General features: G+C 42.1%; 1 protein-coding gene across 1 annotated transcript in view; it reads left to right on the top strand.

The window, feature by feature from the left end:
* Positions 1–4,741: 4,741 nt before the first annotated feature.
* The window catches only part of C7H19orf81 (chromosome 7 C19orf81 homolog), a 53,672-nt gene continuing 39,258 nt past the window's right edge, over positions 4,742–19,155 (top strand). Inside the window, exons 1-2 of the mRNA XM_069201805.1 lie at positions 4,742–4,776; positions 5,232–5,352. Of these exons, the coding sequence (XP_069057906.1) occupies positions 4,742–4,776; positions 5,232–5,352 (156 nt within the window). The remainder of the gene's footprint in view (positions 4,777–5,231; positions 5,353–19,155) is intronic.

Below are 19,155 nucleotides of genomic sequence, written 5' to 3'. Positions count from 1 at the left end.
CTCATCTCCCTTTGGAAGACAGCAGATGCACTAGCAAGGCCAAAAGGCATCCTTTTGTATTGAAATGCACCTTCAGTCGTTATAAATGCAGTATAATGTCTTGAGCTTTCATCCAATTCAATCTGGTGATATGCACTAGACAAGTCAATGGTGGAAAAGATGGCGGCTTGACACACAGATGATACCAATTCTTGTAAATTTGGTAAAGGAAACGTATCAACCCAAATCACTTCATTCGAAGATCTTAAGTCAACACATAGTCTGAGATCTCTATTACCCTTAAGAGATAAAACAACTGGAGATATCCAGTCAGAACTTTCAATTGGTTCAATTACATTTTTTGTCGCATAAGTCCTTCAACAATTCCTTTAGTTTTGGTCTATAATTTACAGGAACATTGCGTAATTTATGCCTTACGGGACGTACATTTTCTTGCAATATAATCTTGTGTTTAAATCCCTTCAGTCTACACAAAGATTTTGAAAATACTGTGGGAAAACACTAGTCTAACTTGTCATACTGCAACTCCCCATGAAAAGTACTCTCCAATGCCAGATACACTGGAAAGGGTTTCGTAGAATCAATTTTAATGCCTAATTCCTTTATGTGTGGCCATCCTAAAATTGTCTGATCTTTTTCAGCTACATACAGTTGGCCCTTGCACTAGTTACGCCCAAACTCAATGTGTACGTTAGTGTAACCAACTATAGGAATTCTGTGGCCTGTATAACTTCCAGGATTCACATCAGAAGATATTAACTCCTTACCAGGCCACAGGCTCCTAAACCTACTCATACACATGATTGCAAACCACGCACACGAATCAACCATGGCAGTAACCTCAATACCATCTATACATAACTTACAAGTAGGTAACCCAGAAGGCCGATCCGGTGGAATTTCTTCACCATCAGGTAAAACACTCAAAACAACCTCTTGGATTCTAGCACAGTCAGGGTCGTCTTGATTCGAAATATGACTAATCCTCCTTCATACTTCTCTTGCATACTTTACTAAAGTGTCCCATTTTTGTACATAGATTGCACAGCTTATTAAGTGCAGGACACTTCTTAGAGTTGGCTAGATGGTCCCCAGCACCACATCTGTAACAATATTTAGTAACACCTCTTTTCCTTTCAATTTTTTTCTCAACTCCTTTTGAGTCCTTAGTTACATCACTAACACCAACTACACCAAGCTCAGAATCATTCATATTCTTCCTCACAGTTTGAATGCATTTCTCAGATACTTCCATTGTTCGTGCTACATCAATAGCACTTTTCAAGGACAAGTCGCTTCCACATGATCATAACTTCTCCTGGATTTTGCGACATTTTGTTTTCATTAAAATCTGATCCCGCAAAACTTGGTCATAAGACATTTGTTCAAAATTGCAAGTAACCGCTAAACCTCTAAGAGCAGCTACAAGTTGCGTTCCAGTACTACACATTAATCTTCCTGCTGTTTCGTTCATGAAGTTGCTCTTGGCAAGCTGATAAACATCAACATTTCCAACATTGTCGATTGGAGGTAGGTTCTTAAATTCTCTCAAGCCAATGGCACCTAACCTATGTTTCAGTAAAGCTAAATGTCTTTCGGGAGAGCATTCCTGAGCCTCCAAAACCTCCAAATAAGCCTGAAATAAATCAATCCATAGTTCCCATTGAATAGGAGGTTCACCAGGTTCAGCAAGGAAAAATGGTGGTGGTTGAATGCTCGACATAATGACTTTATATAATAGCGTCAGAAGTATACTTCAATCTGACTCCAAAATCTCAAAAAAATGCCAGCTGCACCTGTTCCATCCACTTAGCAACAACAACAACAAAAATAATACAATAAAAGTTGTTTGAAAAATAAAAAAAATATTCCAATGTGAACCAAAAGATCACAAAAACGACAAAAGAATGATTAACAAATTCAATTCAATTGCCGTTGCTCAAAGGCAGAGTTATTTCCATTAAAACATCCTCAAAACCAGATCAGATTTGTTGCCATAACAACAAGGAGTTCCTCCGAAATGGCTGCCAGCTGCACTCCTGTATTAGCACGTTCTAGTTGTTACTGCAACATTACGCATAGGTAACACGTCAAATTACCTTTGCCGACGGCCCACAATCACCTCCCACGACGAATCCCAGTGAAGAAAAAAATGTGCACTGTACAGCTTCTCTGCAAACCCTAACTGCCACTGTAACATTCTAACCCCACTTCCCCAGCTAGATGATCTACATTCTGTATTCTACCCATTCCAACCCACATTACCACATAGGCATTTGCCTATAGTACCTACCCCGATGCAGAATGTAAATGGTAGTGACAACGTACTGTGGTTTGCGAATTTGTAGTGTGACCAGACCATTTTCCCTTTGTCAGTGAGAGTGCGGTCTATTAAGTTACTCATGTAAGTTTCACTGCTTTAGTGCCAGAACCTTGCACTGGCATTCTACATGCATGTCATGAGTGTGTGTATGTATGTGCGGTGCTTGTGTATCACATGTATGGTAGCAGGACTATGATTGAGTCAGTGGGAGCCAGTGGGATAATATTTGCAATGCCACTGGTTTGGCATGCCACAAGATTGAGGATGAGGATAGCTGTCCCAGACAGTGGAAGTATATTGCCTGTATCCCTGTGGCTGGGGGTGGTGACCCATACACTGAAGTGAAGAGGACAGAGAAAGGGTTTCTTATAGAAAATCCATGAGGGCATTGTTAGCAAAGAACTGCTGATCAGTTCTTCTCTAGAAGTGCTCTTTGGTGATTGGTAAGAGTGAGGTTTGGGACCGCATTTTCTGTTGTTCAGGGTAAGAAAGAGACTAGGTATGGTCTTCCTTTTGTCTGCTTCGGATTGCTACTTCAGGAAGGCTGATGGCAGCCACATGCATGGAAGTGACACTTCATTGGTTTGAATACATGATTTTCCATGAAATTTGCTGGGAAAGATGCACCAGACAGCTTTCCCTGCAAATTGTGTTTGTTCATAAATAGCACAAAGTAGAAAACCTACACTCAAACCTAGATCTAAAATGTGAGTGTAGTTTTACTGCTTCGTTTGTGAATTAGGGTTGTATATATTTCGAGGGGATTGAGCCCAGGCAATTATAACAAGAGTGACAGGGATCGGGTTCTCCTTGGTATAATGGGGAATAAATGGAACTATTTTGCAGATAATTGTTTGGTATTGCTTCGTTATGCTTAGTAACCTCTACTTTAAAGATTATTTGAGATGATTGGTGGCAAATGTTCCATGGTAAAGAACACTCGGCAGGAACATGGATGAAACCTGATATAATTTTACACAGTTTGTTCATCTTGCATTCACTATAGTGTTGGAAGAATAATGAAAAACAACATAAAAGAAAGCAACATAAAATACTAATACAGGGTTAATTCCAAAAATGATAAACAGGTGGTAAGACATACCAACATTTACACCCAATATTTATACTACCCCTTCCACAAATACACACGTTTTGATTGTTTTCTGACATATGAAGTCATGCATCCTCTCGTCACCATATTGAGTGATCTTGTGAAAGTAATTTTAGCTCCCCTGGACTCTGTTCCTATGTCATCTAGAGAAAGAACTATTAGGAATCACTAGGATCAGTGACAGTTGCTTTATATATTGACACATACAAGTATTCAATTCACCCTTTCTGCAGATGTGATTTTTGTCTGAGCCCAGCCGCAGGGTTTAAAACCCAGTGCACTATGTGTGATTGCCTCGTGACAGCAGGTCTAGAATAATGTGATTCGGCAGAGCAGTGCTAGAGGTCAGTACTGAGGTACTTGGCAGAACAGCACACCGTCTGTGCTGGGAAAGGTGGATATGTGGTAGATCAGACTGAGGTACATGCACTGGGCAGTGTGCAGGTTTAAGCTGAAAGGGTATTCGGTTATGGGTCAGTATTTTAATGCACCGGCAGTGAGTACAGAAGTGAGCAACAAAAACTATTCTGGGCCTTCGCACTAGTTATTACAATAATTATTATTATTATCATTATTATTATTATCGTTATTACTATTGTTATTATTATCGTTATTATTATTATTTACAATAATAATAATAATAATATGTTACAAATGGAAGTCAGTGTGGCTATGCGAGAAGGGGGGGGGGGCGGTGATGAGGAGGGTTGGGGTCACTGCCTTATTTTCTAGGTCAGGAGGAGTATCTGGCTACAGGCGGATTCCTATTCAAAGTGTGAAATGTTTGCATTTACGGTCTGTTAGGCAGACACAGTAATTCATTTGTAAAAACGTAAGTGCCAGGGCCGTCCAAGAGGCCCCTGCAACTTTCATCACCCATTGACCCTTGCAGCGCTGCCAGTGACAGAAGCAACCAACTACTAACCATCACATGATACAGGTATAACAATGCAGACTATTCCAAGCAGCGGTGTAACAAAGGCCCCTGCAGCCCCAGCAGTGCGCAGGCTGCAGGTCCCTGACTGGGTTCCTGGCGGAGGGGGCCCTCTCAAGGTACTTTACAGGGGGGGTCCCTCAAGTTTGGTTACGCCACTGGTTTCAAGCTCCCAACCCTGTAAAGATGTTTTGGGCAGCAGCTATTAGTCCTTTTTAATGTATTTTGAATTAAGAAACAACTGTTGTGCTGATCATCTTTAAATTAGACAGAAAGCGCCACCATGTGGCAGACTGCCATAAGTGCCCAGCTTGACAATTAACTGCCGGTGGCGAGCACTAGAAACTACCTGCTCAAATTAAGAACTACGTAGATGGTGTCTGTAGAAAGGGACGAACTACTTATAAGGTAAAGGCTGTGATGACAAAGAGGGAGAGGTAGTGGGGTGTCAGCTAGACTGACAGACTCCAAAGGCACCTTTTTGTCATCAGTCAACCCCTTTGAGAGCACAGCTGACCTGCTCCTAATCTTCTTCCAGATTTCCTTCCTTCTCGATGTCATGGTGACTTTTCACAGATGCCATGTGCTGGCCTCTCTGGAGGTGTGTTAAGGTGTGTAAACAGACAGCCTCTTAGTTGTCTCTACTGTTTGTATATTGCTCCCAGTGCATAAGAAAACACTGCCTTCTTCCTCTATAGTCCTCCCAGAAACTCTGCATGTGCTGCTCTGAGAAGGAGATGCAAATACAGCACTTTACTGTGGCAAGACCGATGTGGAGAAATCCTCCAACATGATAATGGGCCACGTGGCAGGCCAGGCGTTGCCAGCTGAAATTTAACACTTTTTGTCCTACATTCTGACAGGAAACGTCACCTGAAGCAGATCATCCTGGAATATGAAGCTCTGGACATGGAGATGCCCTGCATACGGAAATTCGAGAAGCCCCCAACAGCTCAGCCTCTCACCCTATGCATTGAATGCACAGTGAGTTTAGAAAATATCGACTAGGCATTTTATCTGTGCGTGCATGTTTATTATATGGGGGGAGTGGAGTGCGTGCGTGTGTGTGTTTTATCTGTGTAAGTATGCTTATTATATGGGGGAGTGGAGTGTGTGTGAATGTCTGTGTGAAGGATTGGGCTCTAGATTAATGTTAACTAGAGGTCAAGCAGCTTGAAACCTTACATCTGGGAGCTCCCATTTAGGGCTAGCAGTTGAGGTGGCAGGCATTTGGAATCTGCCATTTTACATACTGCATTTTTTAAATGGTTTGTGTAGTTTTAACTATCAAAATACTTTTTGCTGATGTGGATTAGAGATTTTTGGATGAATGTACAGATTTGGTTCTAGAAGTGGATTGTTTGGAAATAGCCAGTTTTGCAGTGAACGGTGGGGAGTTCATACATTAGTCATGGGGATGTATGGAGTCCATGCATGGTTTAGAGTGTACTAAATCCATTTTAGGTGTCAGTAAATGTTCCAAATGTTAAATCAGTTTGAAACGTATCAATGTTTTGTGACTAAATTGCAGTGGCAAAAATTACTGAAAAGTTACATACCCTGAGGTGGGATGTAACCCATGTGCAGAAGGGAAGGGGTCTTTTCCGGACCCCTTCCCCTTTGTGAATTATAAAAAAAAGTTTGTTGGTGAGTAGTCAGTAGCCCAGTGGACCACTGCCAGTTCTAAAAATAATATTTCAAAAAATATATAGGGCCTCATTATGAGTGTGACTGTCTGAGGACCGCCACATGTGCGTTGACTGTCGGACCGCCATACTCTGAGCGGTCCAACTGCCCAATTAAAACCCTGGTGGACAGCTTCGCCAGGGGACCGCCATCCCCGCCGGGAACATTGATACCGATGGCATGATGGCAGTCAGAGTTGTATTCAGCCAGGGCGGCGCTGAACTCAGTGCTACCTGGCTGACTACAACTTCCCTCTCCTCCAGCCTTTCCATGGCAGTTTCACCGACTTGGAAAAGCTGGTGGTGAGGGTGTGGTGGGGGTCACTGTCCACCCCCTCATGCCCAGCACCCTGGGAATGCTCACTGTCTGCTTTGCAGCTGGTCAGCCCCCTGTGTGCTACAAGGTACCACTCAGCTCCTAAAAGGGAGCTGAGTGCTATCCCGTAGCACTGTTACTGCCAGTCTGACCTGCAGGAACGCTCTATTGCAATGTTCCCACAGGTCAGACCGGCGGGAAGATTGTAACAGGGTGGGGGGTACGCCACCGCCATGGAGGTGGCGTCCTCCCTGCGAGTTTGGCAGTCCCTCAGTGTGACCACCAAACTTGTAATGAGGCCGATAGTCCTGTTCCTTTTAAGGTAAGCAAGTAGTAATTTCAAAAAAGTATTTATTTAATTACAGACATAGTGATCTGCTTAGCCTTAGAGGCCACAACCCCTCTGATTGTGTCCAATTGGACTGAGTCTCAATTTGCAACCCAAGTTGATGAAATTTAATGAGGCCGATCGGATTGCTACTCAATCCGAATTGTTATTTCCCAAACCGACCAATTAGTACATGTGGTTTTAAAGTTGACTTCTTTTGTATTACAGTGGACAAATATCATGCCTGGAGTGACCAGATTGACTTAATAGCTTTCCAGTGTCTTTAAGAATGCTCTTGTTTGATTGGAGGCCACTGTAATGCTTTGTGAATCTGTCACATTTCATCCTTGAATTTAAGCACCTTCCTTTATAGTCATGGGTTTGTGAAACATGTATTTTTTTTTCATTTATTTGCATGAGCATCTTTCATAATACTGGGGCATGATCTCTTCATATATAACTAGAGTCCTGATGGCGATTAGAAACTAGGGTAGAAGCTGATGGCAGTGGCTGCTGCACTGTTAATGCGGTTGGTCATGGTCAAATTAGGTGTAAGTGTACCTGACTTGGATAACTGTAGTTTGGGGTAGCTTGGCATTGTTGTGGACCAGACAGATTTCTTTAGCACACTGAGGCACAACCAGTTGCTAAGCTTAGGTGTGGCTTCCTGCTGCATTACCAGCAGAGAGCCACATCCGTGAATGTAAAAAAGTGGTTAGCGAAGCATCCCTGTGATCACATTTACCATCAGGCTCGGGAGAACATACAGCCCTCGTAAACGTCAGCTGGTAACAAGGTGGGAATGGGTGACACAACTAATAGTTCTGATTTGTTTTCATTATTTTTTATTTGTCGTTTGCGAATAGTATTCAGAGTGACAGGCGGCCATCCCAATGCTCATGTAGATAGAAGGTGAAATGGGATAACTATGGGGTAATTTCATGGTTTGTGTTTTAAAAGTTTTTGATGGATTCACTGGAACGCGTTGTTTGTAGCTCCGGTGGATAGGAGGCAGTTAGCTGCATGAATATGTCTTTTGTTTTTTTAATCCTTTTTTGTTTCCATAAAGCTTGCTTCACTGGGGAAAGGAATTGAAAGAGCACTTCAGAAGGAACTGTATCGAATATGCAAAAATCTACCACCAAATGGTTACGTCTTGTTGGGCACCCAGAGATTGTTTTGGTACCCCAAATTAGGCACCTTGTCATCCGATATGGTACAGTGAAAATGGTGGCATAGGTTGTGGCTTAGGCAGAGAGTAGTCAGTTCTGCTGCTGCATAGGCTGACGCCAGTGGAGTGACATTTGTGCTGGTGTGGTAGGGTCTGTGCATTGCAGACCGAGGAAAAGAGGGGCTACTTTGGATTTGCTGTACCCTAGCCATCATTTAGGCAGATTGGATCATGTAGCTGACCACATAAATGTTCCAGCGCTACAATCTGGCAATCGTTTGCATTTTAACAATTTAAGTCCCATGCGTTTTACTTTTTTCACCTTCTGACTGTGACCATAGACCAAATTTAAGAAACTATTCGGCAAAGAGACTTTACCTGATCAAGGATATCCCAATTTAGCTATTTATTTCATTATCACAGAAAGTGGTGAATATTTGGTAACCTCCACTTCGATTGCAGTACCAGTTCAACGTAATTGCTGTAGACAGTGCTTAATTTATAAAACAATAGGTGCCGGTGCCCAAGAGCAGCACTTTCGAAGATCAGGGAATCTAATACCAAGGCTGTAGTCATGATTCCACCTCATGCCCCTTTAATGCACATCTAGACACTCCCTGCCCCATCACAGTCCTTCAGTTCCATTTCATCATTGTTTTCTCCTGTCACTGTTTTTCATCTTTCTGATCCTCTTTTTTCCTCCCTTTTTGTTTTTTCTACCTCTTGCTCTGGACCAAAAGCTGTGAATAGCCGGTCCCCAAACATGAGTGGCAGTGGACTCCAATTGCAACCACCGGCTCAAATTAACCACTGGCTGTAGGGTCTTTTATCTATGTCCCTAAAAGGGGTCCTTAAAACACTCCCCTCACACTCGCTTGTGTCATTTCAGTGTGGTTACTACAGCATGCTTATATGAGGACATGTGACAATGAACTAGCTGCATGCTTGAAGTCACTGACTCTGGAGATGTGTGAATGAAAGACCATATTTCCTTTTCTTCTGGGCTTCGCCTCTCTCTCTCCGTCCTTTTATAGAAATTTACAGTGGCGGCGCCTCCATTAGGGTGGAGGAGCATCGGCCCTCTGCTCCCAGTGCAGCAAAAATGAATAATAAAATGAATTACCATTTTATTTGTCACTGCTCCGAGCCCGAGCAGTGTTTGGGACGGGGCATTGCACCTGACTGGCAGCAGGGGAGTGGTGCTCACCCCACCAGTCACGTTGACCGGCTGTCTTGCGATGGCCAGCATGATATGCTCAGTGTAAACCTCTCCACCTTGCTGTTTTAGCAGCAGGGTGTAGAGCAGGCACAGGCCCCTTCTGCCTGCTGGAGCGTCGAGGAAGCCAGCTCCAGCCAATCCTGGTGCTGCTCTCATGCTGCTCATCTGCAGGCTGATGCTGCATGAGATGCCATTGGGATGACTTCAGTCAAGACAAGGACGAGGAGCATGGGTGAGTACATTTTTAATTATATTTGTATCTTTTTGGCCCACTGACAGGCGCTGTGAGAAACTCGCATTGCCATCAGCCACAATTCCAGAGCTTTCACTCTTGGCCCGTTATAAAACCTGTTAACGAGCCATGATTGAGGGCTTTGGAATGTGATCTTAAAGGCATTGTGATTTATTATAGTGCCTGCTACTGGGTTTGGCACTTTGCTCAATGACCCTCCACTGTTGAGGGTCAAAGCCCCCCACTGGAAACTTAGGTTGGCATGTTTTCTCCTGGGCCCCGTTAAGAGCTGCTGGGTTCTCCTTCGGAGAATCTTTATATAAATCTCATGAAAGCGGAGAGAGATCCTGAAGACCTATTCTTCCGTCCTCCCTAACATTAGTATACTCACAAATAAAAGAATAAGGCTTGTCTGAAAGCACCAAATTGTGTCAGATATACCACTGGGAATAGCAAGGCCTTCACTCATATGATGTGACATGCTTAATCATGGGCATTCCCACACTTAAACTCATTTGAGTCCAACTGGGTGACACTGGTGGGAGTGTGTTTTTTTTTATTTAATTTTAACAGAGACAGTTCGCTAATGCCAGAGAAAATACAGGTAAACAGTCCTCAGTAACCCGATCTGATGGTTTGTTATTGGTTATTTTGATTATATGGAAGGTATGAGAGATAACAGAGTTCGGTGTCAGCAATGGATCGGGCTGTTAGTACTCTACCATCTGAACTGGTCTACTTGTTTCGGACGTCTCACCAGAGCCAGATGTGCCTACAACTTGCTTCAGGACCTATACAAGTCTCTGTCCCTGTATACGAATTACCTGTGAATAAAGTCTACTAGACCTGTGTATTCGCATGCCCTGTCTCCTACCAGCAAGGTCACTTATTTATGGGGGTGGAGGAAATTCCTTCTAGGCTACATTCTGTGGAAAACAGAGGACTGCCTGGCACCTCACAGAATTAAGATTCTGTATTAGAATTCAGTAGCAAAATAGTGCAGCTACATGTGGGCACAGCGTACACTGATGTTCCATTCCAGGCATGCTCGCTGTAAATTGTTATGTGTGTTGTATAATAACATAATCAAATGTAATAACAATATGACTCTATCTTTCCACTAGATTAGACACATTTTTCCCGGCGAAGAGAAGGGGCTGCGCTCTATAGTCACACCCTCGGAAAAGAGAACATAGATTTTGCACATACAGACGATTGTTTTAACGTGCCTCATAGTCAATTAAAAAAGTTCCACGAAAATCCTCCATCAACGTGTGGAGAAATTGGTCAAGTAGTCATTAGGTTAGACAGAAGTTGCATCAAGCAAACAAATCTGACTGCTGTACTCGGAGAGGTTAGTCCACCATAGATCAATGTCTCTGAATTGAGAGAGGCGAAGAAAGCTTTCATATTAATATCTGTGGCAAAACTTACTCCAGTCTTCAAGGAAAGACCAACAGCACATTTTGTGCCTTCTTCCCTAGCTACGCCAATCTTGGATACGGCTGTACGGGGCTTATTTGTAGTAACAAACAGACACTCGCAAGATACAAGTCACGCTATGATGGAGCTGCATAGGTAGCTCATGAACACTTTCCCTTTGTGCTATAGTCATTGCGGCCATTTTGGAACATGCTTCAATGCCCGGGTATGGGTCAACTCAGCCTGTGCTGTGGCATAGTTTTATCATAGCATAAACAGAGAGACAAATGACGTAACCTTTGACGCTAGACTGTAAACTTTATTATGAAGGCCTTTGTTGGCATGAGGGAATCTCTCACACCATAAAAAGGTGTACAAAATCGGCCATTTTTAAGGGGTCTAAGATAGTTTTGCAGGCTAAGAAGTGCTTTGCTTCTGTCCACAACTTTTTACTGTATGACCATATTATGTTGTGAATACAATGACGTTTTAAAAAAGGCTATTTAAAACAAAAATGTGTATGCATTAAAGAAACAAGGCAATTTATTGCAAAGATTGAAAAAGGTTAGCATATACATGTCATTGAGCCCCCAACAAATGGCCACCATATTTGATTGTTTGAATTTACATATAATGAATATAGATGTCAAAAATATATTCTACAGAATGTTAGAAGTATTTTGGATGATAAAAAGATCCAAAAGCTGGGTATATCATATGCATGTATGACCGTATTTCCATATCTAGCCCAGGATATGTTATTGTGTTTCAAAATGTTCGTCTGGTGCCAATCTATTTTATCATTAAGACCCTTATGTGAACTGCCAAATCTGTACATACGTCTTTGTTTATGTTCTAGTAGGATTTTTTAGTTTTTTTTTTGGCTATTTCTGGCTATTTGGAACCCACTTCAAGTCATTCTTGATGCTTTTTGCTTCAAGGAAATGATTAGTTACATTTCTAGCTGATCCATTGCATCTTATTTTGCTCCTGTGTTCGCTTATTCTTGTTTTTATTTTTTCGGCTGGCCATACCTGTATACTGTAGTTTGCATGGATATGTGATTAGGTAAATAACTACTTTTGAATTGAAATTCATATGTTCTTTTAAGATCCATGGTGTTGTTAGACCTACGTCATTGTGGTTTCTGGGGGTGATAAAACTACAGATGTTACAGCTGCCACATGAAAAATGACTCGTTACTAGGACAAGGTCCCTAAGTGTATTCTCGTTCCACGTTTGTTTATTTAATGGCTTAGTGTGAATGGCCAAATCCTGGATACTTGAACTCTCCTTGAAAGAAAACATAGGTTTTGAATCCGTAAATTGGTTGAGCATACAATACTCCAATGTTTGTTGATAATTTTTTTAACAGTGTTGGAAAATCTATTGAATGTGGTTACACACATGAGATTGTCACATTCCTTTCTTCAGCAATTCTCCAACAAGGTCTCCCTGTTATTATTCCTTGTACTTTTTATGCCCTTTTAATGATCTTTTGTGGATAACCTCAATTCAGCAGTTTCTTGGCCGATAATCTGACTTCAGAATCAAAGCCAATAATGTCTGAGGTGTTACACCGTAGTCTAAAAATTGCCCTGTTTTAGGATGGAAACTTTCATAGTGTAATAGACAATTCGTATCAGTTGGCTTATGATAGACTTTTGTTGTCAATACGTGTCCAGATGGTACAATCTGAAGGTCAAGGAAGGATAGACCAGTATGTGACATATTATGGATAAATAAAAAAAAAGAATGCAGGTGTTAATTCAAATATTACATTTTGTGGCCATTCCTTCGTCACCTTTACAAATTATCAGGTCGTCATCTATATACCTACATTGTAAACAGATGTTTTCTATTAATGGATTAATTACAGAGGAGATGTACTGCGTCTCAAAATCATGGGCATTCAAACGACCCAGACTGGGGACAAAAGTACTCTCTATAGAAGTACCATGGGTGAGGAGGTACAGTATTTTGTTGAATTTGAAGTAGTTTGTAGTGAGACCTTTACAGATCAATAAAATTATGAACTACCTGAGTGCTCTATATCTTCAATCTTCATTATATAATATATTTTCAAACACACTAATGTGTTTTTTCTGGGGCATACCAGTGTACAGTGACTCGATATTGAGTCCAAACAACACATTTTATTCTGGATCGAATGGCATCAGGTCACTCAATCTGATGGTTCCTTTAACATCATTTGAGAATTATGGCATAACCTGCACCAGTGGTTGTAAACAATAGTCACTAAATTGTGAAAGTGGTACAGGGATTGAGCCAATTCCAGACACAATGGGACGACCCAAAGGGGTCTTACTACTATATGAATTTTTGGGATCTTATAGAAAAGGGTATTTTTGGGTCGTTATTTGCCAGTAAATCCACTTCATTTGTGCTAATCCAACCCTGTGTCAATGCATCCACAACAATCCTTTTTGATGTTTTTTAAAATCTTTGAGTAAGGTCCTGAGTAAAAATCCTGTAGTTTGAATTGACATCCAATAAACAATGACATTCCTGGTTATAAGTGGTGGTGTTTTGTAGTACCTTTGTCAGCAGGCTTTCTTGCAATTGCCTCTTTCTCCAGTATTGGATCTTTCATAGATTCAAATGCTTGAATCATTTTCCATCGTCAAAGTGGGAGTCCCATACTACCTTCTCAAGCAGTAAGACAAAGTACACATAGCCTATAATTGATAAGATACATTCATTTGAGTAGCTTTTCCACATCCTTTGCACGGAACCAAACTTCAGCCAATCATGCAACAGCACCCTCTAGAAAACTCCCGGCTGAGGCATCTTCCCTCAGATTTTATACCACATGTCGTGAAAGGGAGTCTCCCTGAGCTCTACTCAGTTCTTCAAACAAATATTATTCATCTGAACCTTTTTGGTTATGTAAAAAGGCTTCACCTGCCACCCATCTAATGACCATTAAAAATGTCAGAGCCATTTGAAAAAGGATTTTTCAAACCCTGTGGATCTTGTGGGAAAAAGAGACTTCATACTGAAGACCCATAAAAGGAGTGTATCTACTGCCTACACCCTGCTCACAAGTTAAAGGACTACAACATCTGCAGCTAATTTTCCTCAAAAACTCTTAAGGCTAAGGAAGGGAGGCTTCTCTTATGGCTGCAGAAATTAAAATCAAGAAGGTCTGTTATTTCTTTCTGAGGAGGATAGTAAAGGTTCAACTGACATTCAAGAAAGGTCACAAAAAAGAAAAAGGTTGCATTACCAAGGGTCATCAGATGCGCCTAGGAAAATCTTTAAAAAAGACTCTGCATGAGTCTTCAAGAGATAGTTCTCACAGAGAGAAAAAAGAAACAATCTCCTCACAAACTGCAAGGTCAGAGCCTACTACTCCTTCCTCCAACTTGAATTTGCACCTAGAAAAGTCCTCCTCAGAACCGTCAACATCAAAATCGACACTGACTTTAAACAATTTCGCCGACAACATAAGTGTCAAGAAAAATACCAGCGACGATGACGGTAACATCCGCATCGATGGCAACACCGTCAACAACCACAACAACATGTCGATGAGGACACAATCGACGAACGTACAGTTGTCGAAAGCACCATCATTGATTGTAAAGCACCTGGCAAACAAGCTTCCGCTGTCATTGGACACAGCCACAGAGCTGACAATGATGGGCCGTCAACAAGGGATATTACATCGCCAAGTAAATTCTCTCTGACCCTGCCAAGTCACTTGCTTGATAAGAATGATTCAGCTGATGAGGGTCTGTTTGGAATGGTGCATAGTCCTTCTGAACTGATCGTAAAGTATCAGGAGTAGGATGAGGAAGATTATTACGAGGATTACTATATTCCAAGTCAACAACAATACAGGGAAAAGCCTAAACAATATATAGAACATCCTCAGGCAACATCTCCAGTACAATCCATGCCTCCACCTCAGCCTTCAACTCCGAGAAGTCCTTGTCCTATACCTCCAACTCTAACATGTGGAATGACTCCTGCAGCCAACATCGCAGTGCCTCCTTGCAATGACCCATCCTCCTCTTATGATGACAGAGAGGAACGGACATTTCTGACAATCAACCTACTCCCAAAGAATGGGATGGCTATTTGATTCCGACACCATCTCCACCTCCACCACCATTGGACTCTCCACCCATTGACTTTGGAGGTTTTCACAACCTCATGGAAAGAGCTTCGAAAAGATTTCAATTGTCTTTGACAGTTAGGCAATCGATCTGTTTCATGTATGACTTGAAAGAACCTACCAAGAAATCTATTAGAGCGATCCCAATAGTGGATTACCTTTGGGAAGAAGGCATAAATATTATGAAAAATCCTGCTACAGTCTCTGCTGTCCTGCCACGGATTGATAAGAAATACATAGTGCCAGAGAACTCGCCTACATATCTAGTTGGACACCTGAGACCAGTTTTTGTGGTAACTCTGGCAGCTCAATGCTGGTCCAAGAATCCTTCAAACACCCATATCAAATCCGCCAGAAAGGGAAGACAGGCACTTGGATAATATTGGTAAAAAAACATTCTACAATGTCAGCAACTACAGTTTGAGCTGCCAGTTCGCTAGCCATATGGGGCCGGTACGATAGACAAATGTAGTCGGACATCGCTGAACCTATGGATCTTCTACGGAAGATAAAAAGGGGAAGCAGAGAAAATTCTTCAGGAGGGCGAAAGAGCCTCATCTGAAATAATAGACTGAACTATGGATATAGGATCAATTGGATTCAGAAAATTAGCAGGAGCTGCAGTTCTGACGTGACAAGGATGGATAAAGGCCTTGTCATTCAGGCCTGAAGTCCAAGTAAAATAAGAGATATACCCTATGATGGAGAGGCATTATTCAGAAAACATGTTAACGATGCCTTACGGGCAGTTGCAAACGGATACAGACACAGCAAGATCCTTGGGCACCTTTCAAATATGGAAGACGCCTTTTTGAGGAGCATGTAGAAGAGGTTTGTTTCCTATAGAGAGGCTTACCAGTAATACCAACAGTATCAGCCCTTTCAACACCAATATCGACCTTCCTATCAACAACAGCTGTTTAGAGTAGCAGCAGCTTACAAGAAGCAAGAGTCTACAAGAAAACAAACCTCACAAGCAACATACACTGTGAGAAAGCATGGACACTGTAGAAGTGCCGGTTTTACCTTTTTCAGACCAATAACTTGTGGGAGAATTTTTTTTTCCAACTTTTCACATAAGTGACGGCAAATAACATTGGACCCAATGAATTTTGGATGTGATCACCTATGGACACACTTTAGAATTCGTACAAAACTGCCAAATACTCCCACACAGGGGCTACACCTACCTCATCTTCATCTACTCCAGAAAGAAGTTTTCACCATGCTACAAAAAGGAGCAATAGAGAAGGTACCCCACTCGCAGAAAGGAATGGGTTTCTTCTCCTGTTTTTTCTTAATAAAAAATAAATCAGGGTAATGGTGATCCATTTTGGATTTCCAGAAACTAAACAAATACCTTAGGAAACAATCATTTCTCATGGTAACCCTTCAAGGCAACCTGCATCTCCTCAATCACAGAGATTGCATGACCACTTTAGATCTACAGGATGCCTATTTTCATATCTCAGTTCATCTGAAACATCGTAGATTCCTAAGATCAGCCCCCTGCATCTTTGCAAAATGTATAGCACCAGTGGCAGCCCACCTAAAGAGGAAGGCTTTCCAGGTATTCCCATACTTCAACAATTGGCTGATAAAAGGTCTGACTGCCCGTCAAGCGTTAAGTGCTACAAAGGCTTACCTGGCATTTTTTGAAAACCTAGGTCCGACTATCAATCATCACAAGTCATCTATTCATCCGTCAACAAGAATGATGTTCCTTTGAGCAGTTTTAGATGCAATCCAAGACAAAGCATTCTTATTGCAGAAAAGGCAAAAAAGGCTCATAGCATTAACGTACAAGCCATTGGAAAGAAAGTCCCTTTCAGTATGACTATTTAAATTTGTTCTAAGAATGATGATCTCAGTCATCTCGCTAATACACTTTTCCCTTCTGAGAATGAGGTCTTTACAGGAAGAACTAGGCAAACAATGGAATCAGGCAGAAGGATATTTTGACAATCTGATCAAGATCACTCCAAGCATGATAAAGGCTCTACCTTGGTGGACAGAAGCTGGCAATCTATCATCAGGACTAATCTTTCTACCCCAGATACCAGACTATGTAATTAATACAGATGCTTCCTTTAGAAAGTTAGGGTGCACATTGCAAGACCTACAAATAAGTGAGAAAAGGTCTTCGTGTCAGATGAAAATGCATATCAACTGGTTGGAACGCAAAGCAATCTCATTAAGTCTCTAAGCATTTCTGCCAAGAATAGCAGGCATGTCAGTGTTAATCTGCACAGACAATACCACCAGTATGCACTGCATGAACAAATGAGGAGGCCCAAGATCTCTGGCCCTTTCCAAGGAAGTGCTCATAGGCCCATATTTAGCGCAGCATTTGTGTAATTTTTTGACGCAAACGTGGCGCAAACTTACAAAACGCAATGATATTTTGTAAGTTTGCGCTGCTTTTGCGTCAAAAAATGACACAAATGCGGCGCTAAAATGTATAAATATTGGCCATAATTTGGAAATGGGTTTTAATAAACTGAATAACATTGCAGGCAGAACATGTCCAAGGTGTGCACAACATCTTGGCAGACACATTGAGCAGAAACAAGAACAGCTGCCACGAATGGGAGCTCAATCAGTCATCTTTGAACAAGATCTTCCACTAATGGGGCGAACTGACACTCGATCTTTTCGCAACCCAATAGAACTGGAAATGCCAATTTTCTGCTAGCTAGCAACTACAACAAGAGTCGTGGGGCAATACGTTTTTGATCAGATGGTTAGGGATCTTAATCTATGTTTTTCCCCTGATCCTTTTAATACCCAGACTTATTAGCAAAATGAAGAGAGAACTGTTTCAAGTAATTCTGATTGCTTCAAGGTGGCACAGACAGTACTGGTTTACAGAACTGCTACTACTATCGGAGACAATTCACATTCAGCTGAAGCCTTTAAGGACACTATTGACAATGAACCAGAACCAGGTACTTAGGCCCATATTTATACTTTTTGACGCAAAACTGCGCCAACGCAGTTTTGCGTCAAAAAAATTAGCGCCGGCTAACGCCATTCTGAAGCGCCATGCGGGCGCCGTATTTATTGAATGACGTTAGCCGGCGTTAGCCGCCGGCGCCGTCTGGTGTGCGTTAAAAAAAACGACGTACACCAGGCAGCGCCGGCGTATGGGGATATGGGGCTTGGGCGTCAAGAAATGGGGCAAGTCAGGTTGAGGCAATTTTTTTGCCTCAACCCGATTTGCGCCATTTTTTTTCACTCCCAACCCCCATAGAAATGACTCCTGTCTTAGCAAAGACAGGAGTCATGCCCCCTTGCCCAATGGCCATGCCCAGGGGACTTCTGTCCCCTGGGCGTGGCCATTGGGCATAGTGGCATGTAGGGGGGCACAAATCAGGCCCCCCTATGCCACAATTTTTTTAAAAAAAAAACACTTACCTGAACTTACCTAAATGTCCCTGGGATGGGTCCCTCCAGCCTTGGGTGTCCTCCTGGGGTGTGCAAGGGTGACAGGGGGTGTCCCTGGGGGCATGGGAGGGCACCTCTGGGCTCCTACAGAGCCCACAGGTCCCTTAACGCCTGCCTTTTGCAGGCGCTAAAAAAAAACGGCGCAAAAGCGGCCGTACGTCATTTTTTTTGACCCGCCCACTCCCGGGCGTGATTTTTGCCCGGGAGTATAAATCCGACGCACATGCCTTGGAGTCGATTTTTTAGAAGGGAACGCTACCTTGCATATAATTAACGCAAAGTAGGTGTCCACGCTAAAAAATGACGCTAACTCCATGGACTTTGGCGCTAGACGCGTCTAACGCCAAGTATAAATATGGAGTTAGTTTTGCGTCGAAATTGCGTTAAAAAAAACGACGCAATTCCGGCGCAAACGGAGTATAAATATGCCCCTTAATCTGAACCTGTCCTACCGGCCTGGCTCCTGAATACCACGAGTTCAAAAGCAGAGACATCCCTCAAGACTGCAGAGACATTCTTGCAAAAGGTAACGCTGACACCACTAATAAATCATATAAATTAAAGTGGAAGCATTTCTGTTTATGGTGCCAGAAAACGGATATTCAACCTATCTTATTACCACCAGAGCAACTTCTGCCTTACCTATTATCATTAGCAAAATCATGTTTAGTCTACACGTCTATTAAAGTACATCTAGCGGCAATCTCAAGATACAGATGATTTTCTGGTTCACCTTCAATATAGTCTAATAGAGTCATTAAAGCAGTTCATTAAAGGTCTGTTCAGAGTTTTCCCTCTGATAAAGTGTCCTTCTCCGACTTGG

Source organism: Pleurodeles waltl, chromosome 7, assembly GCF_031143425.1.
Source record: "Pleurodeles waltl isolate 20211129_DDA chromosome 7, aPleWal1.hap1.20221129, whole genome shotgun sequence".
In the NCBI taxonomy this organism is placed as follows: Eukaryota; Metazoa; Chordata; class Amphibia; order Caudata; family Salamandridae; genus Pleurodeles; species Pleurodeles waltl.
This window is presented reverse-complemented; position numbering and strand designations above follow the sequence as displayed.